The sequence below is a fragment of the Gigantopelta aegis genome, chromosome 8 (assembly GCF_016097555.1).
Source record: "Gigantopelta aegis isolate Gae_Host chromosome 8, Gae_host_genome, whole genome shotgun sequence".
In the NCBI taxonomy this organism is placed as follows: domain Eukaryota; kingdom Metazoa; phylum Mollusca; class Gastropoda; order Neomphalida; family Peltospiridae; genus Gigantopelta; species Gigantopelta aegis.
This window is the reverse complement of record NC_054706.1, coordinates 59,082,496-59,106,720: the sequence shown is the minus strand read 5'-3', so window position 1 is coordinate 59,106,720 and position 24,225 is coordinate 59,082,496. Positions and strand designations below refer to the sequence as shown.

The 24,225-nt window shown below is 40.6% G+C and overlaps 1 protein-coding gene across 1 annotated transcript in view; it reads left to right on the top strand.

Annotated features, from left to right (window-relative positions):
• Positions 1–24,225, top strand: part of LOC121379758 (broad substrate specificity ATP-binding cassette transporter ABCG2-like) — a 61,038-nt gene that overhangs the window by 20,148 nt on the left and 16,665 nt on the right. The window contains exons 3-8 of the mRNA XM_041508408.1: positions 2,546–2,660; positions 6,931–7,083; positions 15,678–15,835; positions 16,971–17,122; positions 22,210–22,317; positions 24,092–24,155. Coding sequence (XP_041364342.1) covers positions 2,546–2,660; positions 6,931–7,083; positions 15,678–15,835; positions 16,971–17,122; positions 22,210–22,317; positions 24,092–24,155 — 750 coding nt within the window. The remainder of the gene's footprint in view (positions 1–2,545; positions 2,661–6,930; positions 7,084–15,677; positions 15,836–16,970; positions 17,123–22,209; positions 22,318–24,091; positions 24,156–24,225) is intronic.

Sequence of the window (24,225 nt, the reverse complement as noted above, 5' to 3'; positions counted from 1 at the left end):
TATTAATCATCGGCTACTGAATGTCAAACATTCGGTAATTTTGACAAATAGTCTTAGAGAGGAAATCCGCTACATTTTTCTATTAGTAGCAAGGGATCAAGATGTTTTCTGCATTCTACAATTTAATTTATGATAAGGAAGGAACTATTTTATTTAACGACGCACCCAACACATTTTATTTACCGCTATATGGCGTCAGACATATGGTTAAGGACCACAAAGATATTGAGAGAGAAAACCCGCTGTCGCCACTTCATGGGCTACTCTTTTCGATTAGCAGCAAAGGATCTTTTATATGTGCCATCCCACAGACAGGGTTGTACATACCACAACCTTTGATATACCAGTCGTGGTGCACATACCTGGAACGAGAAATAGCCCTGTGGGCCCATCGACGGGGATCGATCCCAGATCGAGCGGGCGCTTTACCATGCAATACTTTATTAATGCTATTTTTCACGATGTATAACATTTGTATATGCTGAATACATATAAATACCGTGCATATAGAGAATAATACATGAGTGGCCGTTAGATACCATTTATCTCACGGGTTGTTTTTTAAAATGTATCTAACGAGCGAAAGCTAGTTTGATACGTTTTTAAACAACGAGTTGTGAGATAAATGGTATCTAACGGACACGAATGTATTATTCTATTTCTTACATATCCTCAAAACCCCAATCTAATTAAAATTAGCTCCACTATTACATGTGGGTCTAACAGCAGCCCGTTTGACTCATGTCCAGTTGACCTTTCATTCGACCAATCAAAACCTTACTTGCAAAATCATGCTAGTGATTTAAAAAGAATTAAAAAACATTCGGGATTATGCCGAGGGTATACGAAATGATTCGGGTGAATTACGGAGTATTCCGGAAACTAATTTCAATATAAAATTTTATATAAAATTCGTTTCAAGACGAAAAAAATCCCGTGATGCCATAAAATCTGTTTAAACTAGCATGCAATCCAGAGTTTATTACTGCACCCCCCTCCCCCTGTTTTTTCAATATTGAAATAGACCTACACGTTCGCCTATTATTTTTATAATTTGTTTGCTTCCGAATAACGCTATAAAAGGCGAAGTATAATTGGTCGATATTTTAATTGTTATTTATAGATGAAATGTCACCTGGACATGGGAGTCCACACAATGCTGTTAGATTTACTGGTAGACCAATAGAGCTAATTTTAATCAGATTGTCAAAAACCAGTTGTTGTTGTTTTTTGGCAAATTTTAACATCTTTTTCGACTAAACGTTATTTACAGCAGTTGCGCTTGTAGCCGACTTACGCGACATAGACACATGAATGTCAGGTTAATTATACGTCACAGTCTAATCGAGTTCCATCGTGTAGTTTTTCATTGGTTGTATAGCATTGGTGACCTGGTCATCACCTAGGAGCAGCCAGTCGTATGTCTTGAAATTGTAAATACACGTAAATGTGTTAACAACCATGTGTAACCAAAAATAACGCATGGTGTTATCCCCAGCGGGTGTGTAAGAAAGTCGTGTACCGAATTGTTGGATCAAATGAAATAATTATACTTCAACGAACAACCATGTACGATCGATCCAGTCAAATAATTCGTTGTCATTGCAATAGCATATATCATGAATATTCATAGCAAACAATCGATTATTTTGCAATGTATTATTTTCAACTTATAATGTAGAACTCTGTATTAAGGGGGCGGGACGTAGCCCAGTGGTAAAGCGCTCGCTTGATGCGCGGTCGGTATGGGATCGATCCCCGTCGATCGGCTCATCGGGCTATTTCTCGCTCCAGCCAGTGCACCACGATTGGTACATTGAAGGCCGTGGTATGTGCTAGCCTATCTATGGAATGGTGCATATAAAAGATCCCTTGCTGCAAATCGAAAAGAGTAGCCTTGAAGTGGCGCCAGCGGGTTTCCTCCCTCAATATCTGTGTGGTCCTTATCTATATGTCCGACGTCATATAACCGTAAATATAATTTGTTAAGTTCGTCGTTAAAACAGTTTCTTCCTTCGTCCTTCTGTATTAAAACCTTTAAAAGATATTACCGACCTCGGTGGCGCCGTGGCAGGCCATCGGTCTACAGGCTGGTAGGTACTGGGTTCGGATCCCAGTCGAGGCATGGGATTTTTAATCCAGGTACCGACTCCAAAACCCTGAGTGAGTGCTCCGCAAGGCTCAATGGGTAGGTGTAAACCACTTGCACCGACCAGTGATCCATAACTGGTTCAACAAAGGCCATGGTTTGTACCTGTGGGAAGCGCAAATAAAAGATCCCTTGCTGCTAATCGGAAGAGTAGCCCATGTAGTGGCGATAACGGGTTTCCTCTTAAATCTGTGCGGTCCTTAACCATATGTCTGACGCCATATAACCGTAAATAAAATGTGTTGAGTGCGTCGTTAAATAAACTCTTTCTTTCTTTTTAGAAGATATCGTAGGCATGTACTGACGGAAATTGCGCCGATCCGCACCCCCCCCCCCCCTGCCTCCCCCCAACAACCATGTCTCTGTATACCACTTATTACCGTGTTACTTTATTAGGTTACTGGATGTTCTCGCTGGCAGAAAGGATCCTAAAGATGTTTCAGGAGATGTACTTCTGGATGGTTCTCCTCCCCCAGAGAACTACAAATGCATGGTGGGATATGTCGTACAGGTGCAGCCATATTCATTTTGAAAATCCATTGAATAGCCTAACATCAGGGTAGTTTTGTTATTTGCTAATGTTTAACCCATCCACAATATATTTTCCCTTTACCCCCCCTCCACCCCCAAAAAACAAACCCCCCCCCCCAACAAACAAACAAACAAAAACAGAAAACAACAAAACAAACAAAACAACAACCGTTTTTCTTCCTGTTACCAAGTTAAATTTTCACATAAAAAAACACTTAAAACTTAAAAGTTTTATGAAGAAGAACAAATTATAAAGCTATTTAAAAATAAATAAATATAGGGCCTACATTCCAATTGCGAACTAAAATTTACTTCGAATAGTATTTTTTCATTGTGTTAAAACAGTTTGAAATAAATAAAATGAAAAAAAAAAGAGAAAAAAAGTAAACATAATATTAAAACGTCATGCACGTGCGCACACGCAAAAACATACACTACAATAAAAAGTAAATAAAAAAAAATAAAAAAATAATATATTTTTTGTTTTTAAAAAGGAAAGAAAGATAAAGATAAAATGTGCCAAAAGCTTCTTACACAGTAATTTACTGTTTATTTGTTTTAGGACGACGTTGTCATGGGAACATTAACAATCAGAGAAAACCTCAGTTTCTCAGCAGCACTGCGATTGGCCGTCATCTGTTACTAAGCAACAACGACGTCTGCGTGTTGACCCAGGTGATACACGAACTTGGCCTTACAGAATGTGCAGACAGAAAGGTAGGGTTATCATAATATGATAGGCTATGTTACATAATTATATATACGTAGTCAAATAAGTTGAGCAATTTAGTAAACGTGCTTAAATAAAAGAAAACTCGGACACTGGATTTAATTGAGGCATCATTTGTCAGTATAAAACAGAACAGAACAGAACAGAACAGAACAGGACCCATATTCACAAAAAAGTGTAAATTTACGTCTACGACTAGCACTTACGTGTGCCGTAGATTTACGTTTACGTGCAAGAAGCACCTTATTCTCAAAGACGGTCGTAAATGTAAACGTAACTTAGTTGGACGTAAATCTACGATTTAACATTCTCACTGGAGTAATTAATAAAAACACATTAGAAACGATGGCTACCGGGTAAATAACAAATGCGCAAAACGCAATTTTGTTTGTCGTCTGCTAACAATAACATTGCGAACAGTGAACCATGGCATTTTTGGTATTGGTGGGGATCCGCGTTTTGGTACGAACTTGAGGACATTTCTTAAAAAGGAAAAGATAACTCAGGAGAAATTGGCCAAGTCGAAAACATCCGTTCGATCACGAACAAAAATATGTTCAATCCGTGGGCGTTCGCCATAGCAAACTGCTTCATTTATTGGAAATGCTGCTAGTTTCCGTAAATAATAGTAAATAACGGCGATCGTGCTTGATTTATTATATGTACACAACTTACGTGCAGCGTTAGTTGCAACCTGAGGCACTCTTATATTTACGTCCAACTTTACACGTAACTTACGTTTTCGTTGTTTCGTGAATAGCTCTTCAGTCGTAGATTTACGTTTACGTGTAAAACTAGGCTTACGATATTTTGTGAATATGGGTCCAGAACTTTATTACACTCAGGCCGTTCCACAACGGCGTTAGAGGAACACACATAATAAATAGTATAAACGTGACAAGATGGTATAAGTAACAGGAGATTTTCAATAAAATATGAAATGTGTGACTGTCACTTAGTTAAATGGTGCTTGGGAGGTCCATACAAGAAAATTATTATGCGTCCGTTTTTTTTTTTTTTGCATTCCGCGCACTGTGTCAAAACCTGCTCACATGGAAAAAACCACCCTAACCCCCTAAGTTAACCCTAAGACTTGTCTTAAAGGGGCTGTCTCAGAGTTGGATAATAAACAAAATATTTATTCACTTTTGTTTTGAAATGTAAAGATTATAATTAGAAGCCCACACAAATGTTTTTTATCAATAATTCATTTTAAAAATTAGTATATATACTCTTCAAAAGAAGAAAGGCAAAACCACATGTCGTAACATTTGGGGAATTGATTTAATTATTGAATGGTGAGTCCGATAATTACCAAATGTTGCAGGATTGTTCACAATTCACTCTAGTCCATTTGTATGTAGTACAGTGATAGGACACACCACCAAGGTCAAGGTCATCTGGAGTCAATACCGGGTGGGCTATCCGCGTGTGTTTGACAACTGCCTCGGCACCAGGCCCTGCCATTGAGGGGGGCAACCAGAGTACGGATGAACGTCGTCACGGGGGATGGGTGGACCCACTCGGGCCTGCCAGGCTGCTGTACAGCTCGGGGCATGGTTCTGGGGGCTCGTGGTTGTCGCTGTCGGAAGCGTTCGGTCAAACTCGTCCCATAGATGCTCAAATTGGGTTCGAAATATCAAGTGATTATCGATGGAGCCTAAAGAAGGACATTTGTATGTTGTTGTTCTGTAGGAGATAGCCGTTGTGAGTACGTTTGCTGTGCTGAGGCCTGGCGTTGTCATGGAACACTGCGTTGGCAGGATCATTAACTGGAACCATTTGTCGACGTATATTGGTATCAATGCCTTAGTCATGTCATTCATTTGAAGTATTTCATTAATTGCCATACAGCAGGAACAGGTCCTTTATCATTGTTAGTGTTTATGGCTATAACATTACCATGTCATTTTATTCACCGCAGCATCAGGCCTTTTCATGCTCGTAGTTTACAGTATAAATTTCACCAAGCTATGGTACACCAGAACAAGATATTTGTTATGCTCGGTCGTACAGGACGATAGTACCACGTGTCGATCACGGCTCATCGGGCTATTTCTCGATTGGTACATTGAACAGGCCGTGGTACTGTGCTAGCCTATCGTATCGGAATGGGTGCATAATAAAAGATCCCTTGCTGCAAATCGAAAAGAGTAGCCTTGAGCGGGTTATTGGCGTACAGCGGGGTTCCTCCCTCAATATCTGTGTGGTCCTTATCTATATGTCCGACGTCATATAACCGTAAATATAATTTGTTAAGTTCGTCGTTTTTTTTAAAACAGTTCTTCTCCTTCGTCCTTCTGTATTTAAAACCTTTAAAAGATATTACCGACCTCGGTGGCGCCGTGGCAGGCCATCGGTCTACAGGCTGGTAGGTACTGGGTTCGGATCCCAGTCGAGGCATGGGATTTTTAATCCAGGTACCGACTCCAAAACCCTGAGTGAGTGCTCCGCAAGGCTCAATGGGTAGGTGTAAACCACTTGCACCGACCAGTGATCCATAACTGGTTCAACAAAGGCCATGGTTTGCGCTATCCTGCCTGTGGGAAGCGCAAATAAAAAATCCCTTGCTGCTAATCGGAAGAGTAGCCCATGTAGTGGCGACAACGGGTTTCCTCTTAAATCTGTGCGGTCCTTAACCATATGTCTGACGCCATATAACCGTAAATAAAATGTGTTGAGTGCGTCGTTAAATAAAACTCTTTCTTTCTTTTTAGAAGATATCGTAGGCATGTACTGACGGAAATTGCGCCGATCCGCACCCCCCCCCCCTGCCTCCCCCCAACAACCATGTCTCTGTATACCACTTATTACCGTGTTACTTTATTAGGTTACTGGATGTTCTCGCTGGCAGAAAGGATCCTAAAGATGTTTCAGGAGATGTACTTCTGGATGGTTCTCCTCCCCCAGAGAACTACAAATGCATGGTGGGATATGTCGTACAGGTGCAGCCATATTCATTTTGAAAATCCATTGAATAGCCTAACATCAGGGTAGTTTTGTTATTTGCTAATGTTTAACCCATCCACAATATATTTTCCCTTTACCCCTCCACCCCCAAAAAACAACACCCCCCCCCCAACAAACAAACAAACAAAAACAGAAAACAACAAACAAACAAAACAACAACCGTTTTCTTCCTGTTACCAAGTTAAATTTTCACATAAAAACACTTAAAACTTAAAAGTTTTATGAAGAAGAACAAATTATAAAGCTATTTAAAAATAAATAAATATAGGGCCTACATTCCAATTGCGAACTAAAATTTACTTCGAATAGTATTTTTTCATTGTGTTAAAACAGTTTGAAATAAATAAAATGAAAAAAAAAGAGAAAAAAAGTAAACATAATATTAAAACGTCATGCACGTGCGCACACGCAAAAACATACACTACAATAAAAAGTAAATAAAAAAAAAAAAAAAAAATAATATATTTTTTGTTTTTAAAAAGGAAAGAAAGATAAAGATAAAATGTGCCAAAAGCTTCTTACACAGTAATTTACTGTTTATTTGTTTTAGGACGACGTTGTCATGGGAACATTAACAATCAGAGAAAACCTCAGTTTCTCAGCAGCACTGCGATTGCCGTCATCTGTTACTAAGCAACAACGACGTCTGCGTGTTGACCAGGTGATACACGAACTTGGCCTTACAGAATGTGCAGACAGAAAGGTAGGGTTATCATAATATGATAGGCTATGTTACATAATTATATATACGTAGTCAAATAAGTTGAGCAATTTAGTAAACGTGCTTAAATAAAAGAAAACTCGGACACTGGATTTAATTGAGGCATCATTTGTCAGTATAAAACAGAACAGAACAGAACAGAACAGAACAGGACCCATATTCACAAAAAAGTGTAAATTTACGTCTACGACTAGCACTTACGTGTGCCGTAGATTTACGTTTACGTGCAAGAAGCACCTTATTCTCAAAGATGGTCGTAAATGTAAACGTAACTTAGTTGGACGTAAATCTACGATTTAACATTCTCACTGGAGTAATTAATAAAAACACATTAGAAACGATGGCTACCGGGTAAATAACAAATGCGCAAAACGCAATTTTGTTTGTCGTCTGCTAACAATAACATTGCGAACAGTGAACCATGGCATTTTGGTATTGGTGGGGATCCGCGTTTTGGTACGAACTTGAGGACATTTCTTAAAAAGGAAAAGATAACTCAGGAGAAATTGGCCAAGTCGAAAACATCCGTTCGATCACGAACAAAAATATGTTCAATCCATGGGCGTTCGCCATAGCAAACTGCTTCATTTATTGGAAATGCTGCTAGTTTCCGTAAATAATAGTAAATAACGGCGATCGTGCTTGATTTATTATATGTACACAACTTACGTGCAGCGTTAGTTGCAACCTGAGGCACTCTTATATTTACGTCCAACTTTACACGTAACTTACGTTTTCGTTGTTTCGTGAATAGCTCTTCAGTCGTAGATTTACGTTTACGTGTAAAACTAGGCTTACGATATTTTGTGAATATGGGTCCAGAACTTTATTACACTCAGGCCGTTCCACAACGGCGTTAGAGGAACACACATAATAAATAGTATAAACGTGACAAGATGGTATAAGTAACAGGAGATTTTCAATAAAATATGAAATGTGTGACTGTCACTTAGTTAAATGGTGCTTGGGAGGTCCATACAAGAAAATTATTATGCGTCCGTTTTTTTTTTTTGCATTCCGCGCACTGTGTCAAAACCTGCTCACATGGAAAACCACCCTAAGTTTAACACTAAGACTTGTCTTAAAGGGGCTGTCTCAGAGTTGGATAATAAACAAAATATTTATTCACTTTTGTTTTGAAATGTAAAGATTATAATTAGAAGCCCACACAAATTTTTTTATCAATAATTTCATTTTAAAAATTAGTATATATACTCTTCAAAAGAAGAAAGGCAAAACCACATTGTCGTAACATTTGGAGAATTGATTTAATTATTGAATGGTGAGTCCGATAATTACCAAATGTTGCAGGATTGTTCACAATTCACTCTAGTCCATTGTGAGTAAGTGATAGGACACACCACCAAGGTCAAGGTCATCTGGAGTCAATACCGGGTGTGGCCTCCGCGTGTGTTGACAACTGCCTGGCACCGCCTGCCCATTGAAGCAACCAGAGTACGGATGACGTCCCGGGGGATGGTGGCCCACTCGGCCTGCAAGGCTGCTGCCAGCTCGGGCAGGGTCTGGGGCTGTGGTTGTCGCTGTCGGAGGCGTCGGTCCAACTCGTCCCATAGATGCTCAATTGGGTTCAAATCCGGTGATATCGATGGCCAAGGAAGGACATTAATGTTGTTGTTCTGTAGGAAAGCCGTTGTGAGACGTGCTGTGTGAGGCCTGGCGTTGTCATGTTGGAACACTGCGTTGGCGTTGGCCATAACTGGAACGATGTGTGGCCGGAGGATCTGGTCAATGTAGCCCTGTGCATTCAGGTTGCCCTGCACGTGGACCAGGTCAGTTCTGCCAGTGTGTGAGATGGCTGCCCACACCATGACACTACCCCCGCCGAATCTGTCCACTTCCTGCACGCAGTTTGCCGCATAACGTTCACCACGACGCCTATACACGCGACATCTTCCATCATGACGTCGGAGCAGAAATCGGGACTCGTCACTGAACCACACCTGTCTCCATCGCAGTTGAGGCCATTGTCGATGAATCTGGCACCACTGCAGTCGGAGTCGACGGTGTTGTGGTGTTAAGATGACACCTCGAACTGGACGTCTGGCACGAATTCCTACCTCACGTAGGCGGTTCCGTGCGGTCTGGTCGGATATCCTGCGCAAACCTGGTATTGCTGCGGCTGTGGAGGTGGCAGTAGTCAATCGTTCCCGAAGGTGGCGTACCCGGATGTAGCGGTCCTGCCCGGGGGTAGTGACCCGTGGTCGACCGGATCTAGGGAGGTCACGTGTTGATCCATGTTGCTGGTAACGGTCCCACAGTCTGGAGATGGTGCTTGGGAACACATGGAATGCCCTGGCAACGGCCGTTCTGGATTCGCCTGCGTCTAGTCGGCCGATGGCATTGTTTCTCTGCGGTTCACTGAGACGTGGCATGTCCTGGATTGTCAACTGTCGGCCAGATACAGAGGCCAGGCAAGCGAACACCCTGCACTTTTATACTGTCGGTGTTCATGTTGCACGTGCAGACAACGCACGTGCAGTGGTGACATGGTTTGCACGTGGCTGCGTTTTTGCGAATATTCACATTTTGGAACTTTATTGTACAGTAGCTGCGTTTTATCGAATGTAACCGTGGGAATGTGTTTGGGACATGCAATGACCTTATATTCACAAAGCATGAACCGGTAGGAAACATAAAATCGGAGTTATAACCCATTTGTACCCTTTTGCGTTTCTTTTTTTGAAGAGTATATTTATAAATTTACATTATTGCAAAATATAATATTGTGTGACATCGCAAGCTTCATCCTGAATTGCATCTTCATATTGACAAAGAACTATTTTAATGAAAGTTAAAAAACAAATAATTGTTTAACGGCACCACTAGAACACATTGGTTAATTAATCATCGGCTATTGAATGTCAAACATTTGGTAATTCTGACTCATAGTCATCATAGGAAACCTGCTACATTTTTCCATTAGCAGCATGGGATCTTTTATATAAACTTTCCCACAGACTGGAAAGCACATATCACGGCCGTTAACCAATTGTGGTGCACTGGTTGGAACGAGAAAAGCCCCCAATCAGTTGAATGGATTCACCCAGGTGGTTCGATCCTGCGATGCAAGCACCTCAAGCGAACACTCAACCGACTGAGCCAAATCCCGCCCCCTGTTTTAATGAATACACAATTAATGTATTCTATCTATGTTTTGTACTTCATAGTTTTTGCCAAGGATTCTGAAGGAAAGCACTGTTTACACAGATTAGCAACACATTACAATTTTGATATTGATGATCGAGTTAATTTTGAAAAGATTATAATATACAGAATTAATCAATTAATTTGTAGTTATTTATCACAAATAGGCTAGACTTACGTGTAAATATAGCAGAGTGGCTTTACCGTAAATGTTTGCGTTTAGGACTTAAAGTTATGAGATGCTAGGATAAGACTTCTAACTGTGATGACTAAGTTAGACAATCGGTCATACGAGTTGTATACGTCGCTTTATAAAGCTGTATCCTAACCGGCCGCAAGTGACGCGAGCGATGCGAGCGATTAGTTTTAGGGAATCATTGATTTCCATTGCAGCATCCTAACTACCGGTTAGGATACAGCTTAAGAGTGCTCAGACTAGCCAGACAAACTGTACAATCGTAGAAATCGTGAGATCGGAGAGTTGGCTAAATTCGCCGTGACAGTTGGGAGTCTGAGTTTAGCATTTCTCATAACTATAAGTCCTACATCAATAAAACATAGATCACAGTTAAACTTGCTTAAAAAGTTAATTCCATGTTCAATACATTTCTAAAATAATGACACGTGACAACAATAGTATATATATATCGTCGCGTGAGAGCTAAAAGGTCGTAAGTGGCAAATACGACCTAAAACGTCTTTTTTGCATATTCGGAATCGCCACCCCCGATTACATATTGTCACAAAAAAATCGTAGCTGTGTCCCTAATTGCATCGCTTATACAGAAGAATTTAAATGGTCGTTAGTGAATTACAGATACCAATTTGCACGAAAATAGACGTAACTGACACATACGACTTTCCTCCGATTTGCTTGCTGTCCATTATATGAACACGACTGGTCGTGTGTGGTAGATACACCCTTTTTAAATACAATTTGTTATATAATTATGTCTGACATAGGTCGTATGTGCCAAATACGACACATATGTATTCTTTGTTATCGGTCTGTGATAGAAATTACAAATGCGAAGTACAATAGAGCATGCATTATGTCAATATTTTTATGTGTTTGAATCCTAAAAATAATATGACTTTTGTCGTTGTGAGAGCCCGGTCTATTTAAGAGAAATATTTGGTACTGCATGCAACGAACCATTTGGCAGCAGACAAGAATGGTATCTGTATATCTATAAATAGGAATTGCAGTAATATTAATGTTTGTATGGTTTGCTATTTTATGTGCACCATAATTATAATAATAAACATGTTTTGGTGAATTTTCTTGAAAAACAAATATCTATTTTGAAATGTTTTTAATTGAAGCAAAGTTTCCAACATGTAATTTGTATCTGTAGATACAATTTTAATTCATAATAATGTTGTATGTGGCATATACGACCACAGTGCAAGAATATACTGATTTTGGATGTAGCCTACATGTATTTAATTATATGTTACGGTGATCAAGTTCCGCTTTTCAGCTGCCTTTGAAGATCTACAGGATTGCCCTAATGTAGGCATTATGAATTAATAATATTGCACATACAAACGTCATTGTAAGTTATCCAGGACAAAGTCCAATAACAAAAGACAGTGTAATCAGACGCAAGGTTAAAAGGCGAATAAAGTGAATGTGGCCTCAACATAAACGATAGCAAAATTTATGAACTTTGATTAACTTTACAGTTGACAAATATTTGCAACAGAATATCCCCGAGTCAGATCCCCGATCCTATCGGAGGCCGGACTTGGGATAGACGTGTTCAAAACCCTAGTGGTATATGGACTATGGACACGTTAAACTAGTTACTACTAAGCTAAGCTAAGCAACATAATGTTGAACATGAACATGACACAACATACACACACACTCACACACACACACACACACACACACACACACACACACACACACACACACACACACACACCAAAATATTAGCACAACATCAACATAGCACACAGAACAGGACCTGAACATGATATATAGTATACGAGGGGTGATTGATAAGTTCGTGGCCTAAGGTAGAAGGAGTCAGTTTTAGAAAATCAAATACAGTAATTTTTCAACATAGTCCCCTCCTACATTAACACACTTAGTCCAGCGGTCATGGAGCAGACGGATCCCTTCTGTGTAGAAGGCGCCATTTTGGGCCCTCAGAAAGTGGTCCACAGCATTCATAATATCATCATCTGTGGCAAAATGATGATCACCGAGCTCCTTTTTCATTTTCGAGAAGAGGTAGTAGGAACCAAATCCGGAGAATAGGGTGAGTGTTCGACAAGTTTGAATCCACATTTCTGAATAGCAGCTATGACCACTGTGGACGTGTGTGCCGGAGCATTGTCCTGGAGGAAGAGCACTCCTCTTGTCAGCTTTCCACGCCGAATCTGCTTGATTTATTCCCGTAGCTGTCTCAGAAGATCAGCATAATAGGCCCCGGTGATAGTGTGACCCTTGCCTAGGTAGTCCACCAACAGCACTCCTTCTGCATCCCAGAAAATGGAGGCCAGCACCATCACAGTCTTGGCTTTTTTCGGAGGCGGAAAACCTGGGTGTTTCCACTGCTTCAATTGTTGCTTCGTCTCTGGTTGGATGTGATGGACGCAGGTCTCATCCATAGTCACAAATTACCGAAGAAAACTGTTGGGATCCGCCTAAAAAATGGCAAGATTTCCCCTTGACATGTTGAGCCTAGTCCGCTTCAGATCAGGTCCAAGGAACTTTGGGACTCAACGTGCTGACACCTTGGACATTTGAAGTTCGTTGTGGATGACTGCATGGACGCGTTCCTGGGAAATACCCAACTCAGTGGCAATGTAACGCTCCGTTACTCGTCTGTCTGCCATGATGATGTCATGTATCGTGGCAATGGTCTCGTGTGGTGACGGTGATTGGCCTTCCCGGACGGGGGTCGTCTTCCAGACTCTCTGCCACGTTTGAATTCAGCAGCCGACTTCTTCACCATGCTGTATGAAGGGGAATCCTCCCCTAGTGTGATCACTATGTCTTCATGGATCTCCTTGGGTGTTAAGCCCTTGAGACCGAGGTAGCGAATGACCGCACGATGGCCGATGTTGCCCATATTATCAGAAACCACCGATGCTCAATGTTTAATTGTCTCTAACAGAAAAACAACTCAACTTCAAACATTCTGTGTAATCATTCAACAAGTTGAACTGCACTCAAATTCATTGAAACATGTGCAGCTCATGTACTTCTGCCTTAGGCCACGAACTTATCAATCACCCCTCGTAGCATACACAACAGAACTTGGCACATCAGTGACAACAAGACCTGAACATAACATAGCAAAAAGCTGAACATGAGAAAATAATTACCATAGAAAATGAACGTGACATAGCACTTGCAACAGTTTATTTGTTTGTTTTAACAACATCACTAGAGCACATTGATTAATTAATCATCGGCTATTGGATGTTAAACATTTGGTTATTATGACTCATAGTCATCAGAGGAAATCCGCTACATTTTTCCTAATGCAGAAAGGTATCTTTTATATGCACTTCCCAACAGACAGGACAGCACATACCACAGCTTTTATCCAGTCACTTGCAACAGAACCTGAACATGAGCTAGCACTCACAACAGAACCTGAACATAATAGAGAACTCACAACAAAACCTGAACATTACATGGAGAGATCACTGAACACACAACAGAACCTGGAGATATCACTGGACACACAATAGAACCTGGACAGATCACTGGATACACAATAGAACTTGGAGAGATCACCGGACACACAACGGAACCTGAAGAGATCACTGAACACACAATATAACCTGGAGAGATCACTGGACACACAACAGAACCCGGAGAGATCACCAAATACACAATAAAACCAGGAATGTGCACTGAACACACAACAGAACCCAGAGTACACCCAACACACAATAGAACCTGGAAAGATCACTGGACACACAACAGAACCTGGAGAGATCACTGGACACACAATAGAGCCTGGAGAGATCACTGGACACACAACATAATCTGGAGAGATCACTGAACACACGTTGTAACCTGGCGAGATCACTGTTCACTCAATATAACCTGGAGAGAATCCTGCTAACTCAACAGGTGGACATGGTATACATGTAGTGTTCACTACTTCTGAATTTGATATTCAGTACACACCCTCATTGGAAATGTAAACCCTATATCCTTTGAATGAGCTTCACTTGAACCCGATGTATCCCAAACCAATAAGGTGCTGAACATAGTTTCTTCATATAAGGATACCAGTTTCAGTTTGCTTAACTATTCTGGTTTGTCTGTCGCACTAGCTGATAAACCAGGTATTCTTGAAACTAATGAAGTACACCCTGAGGCAGCAGAACCAGGAACTATCTGCACAAAGAATACGAAAAGAACACTGCACACAACCTGACATCAGCTTTTCTGATGACTCATCAGGAACGAATACTTACCTAGAAAAAGAGGTTTTGTATGGACAAGTCGTCTGATTCTGATGCACCATCATCAAACAACGAACATTGAGCACTACCACCACAGTGTTTCTGCCAGATAAAAACAGAGATATGGGGGGGGGGGGGGGGGGGGGGGGTCCTCCCTCAGAAAGAAAATGGGTTAAGTTTAGGGTTAGGATTAAGAAAATCATACAGTAATGATAAGAGTAATTAATTTTGTAAAAAAGTTAACTTAAAAAACATTCTGCAAAAATATTTGCGTATGGTACCATAACCATTTTACCGTTTGGCAGAAACCCTGCACCAGATAAGGTCACAAAAAATCAGGGATGGGTCAAAGAAAACAAGGATTTCACGAGTCAGAGGAGTTTTTTTTACATTATTATTTTGTTTAGTTGGTGATTTTATTTATCGTATTATTATTAACAAAAGTAAAATAACATTTTTTTCACGTAACATTTTGTTTAAGCGGTGATTTTATTAATACGTACTTCTACTTGTAATCCTTTTTGAATGTTTGCTTCTAAATATTTTCTATTTATTAGCTTTCTCCTTTTTAAAAATAAATATGTGATTTGCAAAACTGAAATGTTTTAGAAGTGATGGTTCTTTCAGAATAAATATTTAAATTTACTTGATATACTGTTGGTCGTAAATGACGCATTTAATTTAATCATGAATAATTGTTGTAACTACAACTATTTAAACAAATAACTAATAAAACACCTAATATGCTATAAATACCGCAAATATACAAAGAAATCGTAAATATGTTCAGCTTTCATTGTCATTAAAACAAATTCGAGATCTTAACTACTTCATTATCTTGGCTTTTTAAAAATGAATTTTGATGCTCTTACGTTCTTCTGACTCTCACGTGACTATATATATAATTGGTTATTATTTTCATATACACACGTATTTAATTACTTCCAAAATTCTTCCTCTTGTTTCAGGTGGGGACCGAGTTTATTCGCGGTGTGTCTGGTGGAGAGAGAAAGAGAACGAACATTGGAATGGAGCTGATTATTTCTCCCCCAGTTCTCTTTCTCGATGAGCCGACAACCGGACTCGATGCAAGCACAGCCAGTTCTGTGATGCTGCTCTTAAAGAGGTAATACCCTTACCCTGAAACACGGCCAGTTATGTCATGCTTCTCTTAAAGAGGTAATACCCTTACCCTGAAACACGGCCAGTTCAGTGACACTGCTCTTAAAGAGGTAAGACCCCTTACCCTGAAACACGGCCAGTTCTGAGATGCTGCTCTTAAAGAGGTAATACCCCTTACCCTGAAACACGGCCAGTTCTGAGATGCTGCTCTTAAAGAGGTAATACCCTTACCCTGAAACACGGTCAGTTCAGTCATGCTGCTCTTAAAGAGGTACGTTTTAATTAAAGCTACTGACTACTATTAGAAAGAAAGAAATGTTTTATTTAACAACGCACTCAACACATTTTATTTTTGGTTATATGGCGTCAGAAATATGGTTAAGGACCACACTAATAATGATTAATCATCTGACAACTTTGTCATGCTCAGTAGCAGATCCGTGGGGTGGGGGTGGGGGGGGGGTGGGTGGGTTCCAGGAGTCCGGACCTCCCCCCCCCCCTTTTTGAAAACCGACATAACCTTTAAGGGGAAACATGATTGTATTAACTGTACTTTGTAAAAGGAGAGATCAGTCATCATATTCGGACCCCCCCCCCCCCCCCCCCCCCCCCACACACATACTTTCAGAAATCCTACATCCACGCCTGATGCTACAATAGGATATACATAGCGCTTGAGGTGGTTTTTTTTTACATCAGTGTAAAATATTTTTGGGTTGTTAGTTTTTCTGCCATAATTTACACATTACATGCAAGATTTTGCTTCAGTTATGAATTACAGCAAAATAACGTGTTGCTGGTCATCCTGGTTCTTGAAAGTAGCTCAAAGATAATTTTAAACAAAACAAAAATGTACATACGTCATAAAATAGAGTCTGAGGCTTCTAACCTTTATATATACAAAAAAAAGTATATTAAGATAATGATAATGATAGGCAGAGGGTGATAGATGTGTGAGCCAGCTTTGACGGAATTTGAACCACTGTCGTCAGCTTGATTGTCCAGCAGCTTATCCACTAGACCACGGAGCTCACTTTGGTCACAGTGTAGTATCGTAAGGTCAGACAATAGTATTTTCCATACACCAACCTCGGTACTCCATCTCACTCACTCGCTGCTTTTCACATCAATGTTTTCAGGATGGGTGACAAAGGCCAGACAATAGTATTTTCCATACACCAGCCTCGATACTCCATCTTCAAGCTGTTTGACAACCTGATGCTGCTGTCTGCAGGAGAAACCGTCTACTTTGGCTCGGCCCACAAGGCCTTGGAACATTTTCACTCCATTGGTAGGTGCTAGCTACAACTGTAGATTGAAGCAGTATACCGTGGCACAATGTTAATTTTGTTCAGAATGGTACCAGTCAGAATTCCAGGGGTGTAGGCTGGAGGGGGGGGGGGGGGTTCAGGGTGGGGTTCAAATTTTTACAGAGTAATATTAGGCTATTCATATAGGAATGAATGAATGAATGCATATTTAACGACACCCCAGCATGACAAATACATTGGCTATTGGGTGTCAAACTATAGTAATGCAAACAAATAAAGTGACGATCAACATCAACACAAAAATTCAAGATTTAAATAAAAACACAGAGTAAAGAACTGTGCAAAAACACAAATACCACAGATAGATACTGACTTTTACTCAAAATTTCAATTTTGTGCTGTATTGGCCATTCTTAAAGAGAATGTTACACCCCTGCACCACGGTGAGGTTACAGCATGCACAGGGGATTCATATAGGTGTCCAGAGACAATGTAGACAACAGGGTTCACTTAGTTTATATTCGGACCCCCCCCCAGGTTCTGGTTCAGACCATGCTATGCCTCATAATTTCATTGTGGTTAATAAACGAAAGATTGTCGATAGCTATGCCACATTGAGAGCATATAGCTCCCCACTGTATGGGGATGTTTCCAAATTACCAGGAAAGTTTATGGTTTAAACAATATTTATTCCCAATTATAATGCTGGTTGGGGATTGGCCAACAGGCAAAATGCCTATATCAAGGCCTCTCCCTACAATTTGTAAATGTAATTTCAGGTTTACACAAGATGACAGACCAATGGTAAATTCCATGATTCCAAATTTTAAAGGCATATTCCCATAGGGAAGTTTACAAATCTATTCGCAACCCAGGTAAATCAAGGATTATAATAAAGGTAACCTAGATTACTACTGAGATGGAAGAAAAGGTGGGTTATTTCTATAGTCACATGACAACTCCCCGGGAAAGGGGCTATATGCCTTTAAGAGTGGAAAACAAAATATAAAATCTCAATCATACATCTCAGATATAATAATACATGGTCAATAATTCTCCGCTACTATTACCTAATACTTATATAACAAACATTATGTTTGGAAACATTGATATGTTTGGGTATTGTTACCTACACACAATTATAACAAATGTTGCACTTGGCCTTCCATATGTTTCGTGTCCGCACAGTACCTCTGGAAAATTCATGCATTTAAGTCAATATACTAGTACAAGCAAGTAGTTGTGTGAACACCCATCTACTATAGCCAGAACGAAGGTGACATTAATTATAAGTCTATTACTTAGTACATTAACTGAAGTTTATAAACACCATTCAGTCATTATTAAGTGATGCTACCACCATTACACTAATTTAGCCTCTAGCAACAACAAATAGAGCTATTGTTAAATAAGCAGTCTCCTCCTTTTAATATATACTCTTCAAAAAAAGAAACGCAAAAGGGTACAAATGGGTTATAACTCCGATTTTATGTTTCCTACCGGTTCATGCTTTGTGAATATAAGGTCATTGCATGTCCCAAACACATTCCCACGGTTACATTCGATAAAACGCAGCTACTGTACAATAAAGTTCCAAAATGTGAATATTCGCAAAAACGCAGCCACGTGCAAACCATGTCACCACTGCACGTGCGTTGTCTGCACGTGCAACATGAACACCGACAGTATAAAAGTGCAGGGTGTTCGCTTGCCTGGCCTCTGTATCTGGCCGACAGTTGACAATCCAGGACATGCCACGTCTCAGTGAACCGCAGAGAAACAATGCCATCGGCCGACTAGACGCAGGCGAATCCAGAACGGCCGTTGCCAGGGCATTCCATGTGTCCCCAAGCACCATCTCCAGACTGTGGGACCGTTACCAGCAACATGGATCAACACATGACCTCCCTAGATCCGGTCGACCACGGGTCACTACCCCCGGGCAGGACCGCTACATCCGGGTACGCCACCTTCGGGAACGATTGACTACTGCCACCTCCACAGCCGCAGCAATACCAGGTTTGCGCAGGATATCCGACCAGACCGTACGGAACCGCCTACGTGAGGTAGGAATTCGTGCCAGACGTCCAGTTCGAGGTGTCATCTTAACACCACAACACCGTCGACTCCGACTGCAGTGGTGCCAGATTCATCGACAATGGCCTCAACTGCGATGGAGACAGGTGTGGTTCAGTGACGAGTCCCGATTTCTGCTCCGACGTCATGATGGAAGATGTCGCGTGTATAGGCGTCGTGGTGAACGTTATGCGGCAAACTGCGTGCAGGAAGTGGACAGATTCGGCGGGGGTAGTGTCATGGTGTGGGCAGCCATCTCACACACTGGCAGAACTGACCTGGTCCACGTGCAGGGCAACCTGAATGCACAGGGCTACATTGACCAGATCCTCCGGCCACACATCGTTCCAGTTATGGCCAACGCCAACGCAGTGTTCCAACATGACAACGCCAGGCCTCACACAGCACGTCTCACAACGGCTTTCCTACAGAACAACAACATTAATGTCCTTCCTTGGCCATCGATATCACCGGATTTGAACCCAATTGAGCATCTATGGGACGAGTTGGACCGACGCCTCCGACAGCGACAACCACAGCCCCAGACCCTGCCCGAGCTGGCAGCAGCCTTGCAGGCCGAGTGGGCCACCATCCCCCGGGACGTCATCCGTACTCTGGTTGCTTCAATGGGCAGGCGGTGCCAGGCAGTTGTCAACACACGCGGAGGCCACACCCGGTATTGACTCCAGATGACCTTGACCTTGGTGGTGTGTCCTATCACTTACTCACAATGGACTAGAGTGAATTGTGAACAATCCTGCAACATTTGGTAATTATCGGACTCACCATTCAATAATTAAATCAATTCTCCAAATGTTACGACAATGTGGTTTTGCGTTTCTTCTTTTGAAGAGTATATATAGCTGCTTTTCTTCAGCCAAACTGCTAGCCTTGCAATTATAAAAATGTTAAAAGTTTGGACTGAGGATTCCACATAGTCTGAAGGCTTTAACATCATGGCAATGCTGGAGTGTCCTTAAAACATTCATCCATCCATCCATCCATCCATCCATTCATTCATTAACAACATGGCAATGCCATGTCAACAGTATGCAGCAATACAGACTTTACTAGTATCTAGACTTTTAAAACATCATGGCAATGCTGGAGTGTCCTTAAAACATTCATCCATCCATCCATCCATCCATCCATCCATCCATCCATCCATTCATTAACAACGTGGCATGTCAACAGTATGCAGCAATACAGACTTTTACTAGTGTCTAGACTTTCAAAACATCATGGCAATGCTGGAGTGTCCTTAAAACATTCATTCATCCATCCATCCATCCATCCATCCATCCATCCATCCATTCATTAACAACGTGGCATGTCAACAGTATGCAGCAATACAGACTTTACTAGTATCTAGACTTTTAAAACATCATGGCAATGCTGGAGTGTCCTTAAAACATTCATTCATCCATCCATCCATCCATCCATCCATCCATTCATTAACAACGTGGCATGTCAACAGTATGCAGCAATACAGACTTTACTAGTATCTAGACTTTTAAAACATCATGGCAATGCTGGAGTGTCCTTAAAACATTCATTCATCCATCCATCCATCCATCCATTCATTAACAACGTGGCATGTCAACAGTATGCAGCAATACAGACTTTACTAGTATCTAGACTTTTAAAACATCATGGCAATGCTGGAGTGTCCTTAAAACATTCATTCATCCATCCATCCATCCATCCATCCATCCATCCATCCATTCATTAACAACGTGGCATGTCAACAGTATGCAGCAATACAGACTTTACTAGTATCTAGACTTTTAAAACTTTATAAGAACAGGCTCTGAGATTGTTGTTAGTTTGTTGACAAAGAATGGTATATATATATATACATGTGTGTGTGTGTGTGTGTGTGTGTGTGTGTGTGTGTGTATTTGTTTGAGGTTAAGGTGAGGGTGTCGTTAAATAAAATATTTCTTCTTTCCTTGTTTCAGGTTATGTTGAGTGTATGTTAAATTAAACATTTCTTGTTTTCTTTGTTTCAGGTTATGTTGAGGGCATTGTTAAATAAAAACATTTCTTCTGTCCTTGTTTCAGGTTATGATGAGGGCATTGTTAAATAAAACATTTGTTCTTTCCTTGTTTCAGGTTATGTTGAGGGCATTGTTAAATAAAAAATTTGTTTCAGGTTATGTTGAGGGCATTGTTAAATTAAACATTTCTTGTTTTCTTGTTTCAGGTTATGTTGAGGGCATCGTTAAATTAAACATTTCTTGTTTTCTTTGTTTCAGGTTATGTTGAGGGCACTGTTAAATTTAAAAAAAATTGTTTTCTTGTTTCAGGTTATGTTGAGGGCATCGTTAAATTAAACATTTCTTGTTTTCTTGTTTCAGGTTATATTGAGGGCATCGTTAAATAAAAACATTTCTTCTGTCCTTGTTTCAGGTTATGTTGAGGGCATTGTTAAATTAAACATTTCTTGTTTTCTTTGTTTAAGGTTATGTTGAGGACATTGTTAAATTAAACATCTCTTCTGTTCTTGTTTCAGGTTATGTTGAGGGCATTGTTAAATTAAACATTTCTTGTTTTCTTTGTTTCAGGTTATGTTGAGGACATTGCTAAATTAAACATCTCTTCTTTCCTTGTTTCAGGTTATGTTGAGGACATTGTTAAATTAAACATCTCTTCTTTCCTTGTTTCAGGTTATGTTGAGGACATTGTTAAATTAAACATCTCTTCTGTCCTTGTTTCAGGTTATGTTGAGGGCATTGTTAAATTAAACATTTCTTGTTTTCTTTGTTTCAGGTTATGTTGAGGGCATTATTAAATTAAACATCTCTTCTTTCCTTGTTTCAGGTTATGTTGAGGGCATTGTTAAATTAAACATTTCTTATTTTCTTTGTTTCAGGTTATGTTGAGGGCATTGTTAAATTAAACATTTCTTATTTTCTTTGTTTCAGGTTATGTTGAGGGCATTGTTAAATTAAACATTTCTTATTTTCCTTGTTTCAGGTTATGTTGAGGGCATTGTTAAATTAAACATTTCTGATTTTCTTTGTTTCAGGTTACATATGTGAAGAACACAACAACCCTGCCGACTTCTTCCTCGATGTGGTGACAGGTGATGCTCTAACACTGGCAGATGCCGATACCAACACCATTCACACAGAGGGTGAGGTATCTTCTTTACAAAAAGGGAAAACAAGTTTTAAAAGTTAAAAGTTTGTTTTGTTTAATGACACCACTAGAACACATTGATTTATTAATCCTTGGCTGTTGAGAAAACCTGCTACATTTTTCCATTAGCAGCAAGGGATCTTTTATATGCACCAACCACAGATGCACATATCACGATCTTTGATATGTCAGTCTTGGACACTGGCTGAGATAGCAACGCCAGTCAGTGAATGGGTCCACTGAGGTGGTTCGATCCTATGATGAAAGCACCTCAGGCCCAAAAAGGAAGTGAAAGGAAAAGAAAGAAATGTTTTATTCAATGACGCACTCAACACATTTTATTTATGGTTATATGGCATCAGACATATGGTTACGGACCACACAGATATTGAGAGAGCTTCATGGGCTACTCTTTTCGATTAGCAGCAAGGGATCTTTTATATGCACCATCCCACAGACAGGGTAGTACATACCAAGGCCTTTGATATACCAGTCGTGGTGCACTGGCTGGAACGAGAAATAGCCCAATGGGCCCACCGACGGGGATCGATCCCACACCGACCGTGCATCGAGCGAGGAAGTGAAAGGAATACTGTATGTGTTTAACAACACCTCAAGAATTTTAATTACGGACATTTTGGTGTCCAGCATAGTTATTTGGACATTTTGTCAAGAAATTATAGAGGTGAAACTCTTACCAAATAAGCAGCAAGGGATCTTTTATATGCTCTTTCCCATAGACAGAACAGTACATAACATGGTTTTTAATGTACCAGTTGCGGGGTACTGGTTGGGATGTGGGTGTGGGTGGGGGGTGGGGGGGTGAGTCCACTGAGGATGATCGATCCTACAACACATCACACCTCAGGCAAGCACTTTACCACTGAATTACATCATGCCCCATTTCTATGGATATGCAACTCAGTGTTTGGTGTACACTGGGTCACAACTCAGTGTTTGGTGTACACTGGGTCATAGGATCCATTCTTATTGGTTATGCGGGCACCAGCCTCAGTGGCGTCATGGTTAGGCCATCGGTCTACAGGCTGGTAGGTACTGGGTTCGGATCCCAGTCGAGGCATGGGATTTTTAATCCAGATACCGACTCCAAACCCTGAGTGAGTGCTCCACAAGGCTCAGTGGGTAGGTGTAAACCACTTGCACTGACCAGTGATCCATAACTGGTTCAATAAAGGCCATGGTTTGTGCTATCCTGCCTGAGGGAAGCGCAAATAAAAGATCCCTGCTGCTAATCGGAAAGAGTAGCCCATGAAGTGGCGACAGCAGGTTTCCTCTCAAAATCTGTGTGGTCCTTAACCATATGTCTGACACCATATAACCGTAAATAAAATGTGTTGAGTGCGTCATTAAATAAAGCATTTCTTTATTTTTTATTTGGTTATGCGGGCAGGATGTAGCCCAGTGGTAAAGTGGTCGCTTGATGCACGGTCGGTCTGGGATCGATCCCCATCGGTGTGCTCATTGGGCTATTTCTTGTTCCAACCAGTGCATCACAACTGGTATATCAAAGGTCGTACGTGGTATGTGCTATCCTGTCTGTGGGATGGTGCATGTACAAGATCCCTTGCTACTAATGGAAAAAATGTAGCGGGTTTCCATTCTAAGATTATATGTTAAAATTACCAAATGTTTGACAGCCAATAGTTGATGATTAATAAATCAATATGCTCTAGTGGTTTTCCCCATTTCAAATGTGCCAACACGTCGTCAAGCAAATATTTATTTTCTTACTTGAATTTTGGTTTCAGGACTAGACGATTCTTTACAAAAGAAATTGGTGAACGATTTCCTGTCATCAGAGAGTAATACAAAGTGCGTAACTGTTTTCTTTTTCTACTCCTGCTTTAATCTTCAGTACAATATATGGATACTAGACTGTGAC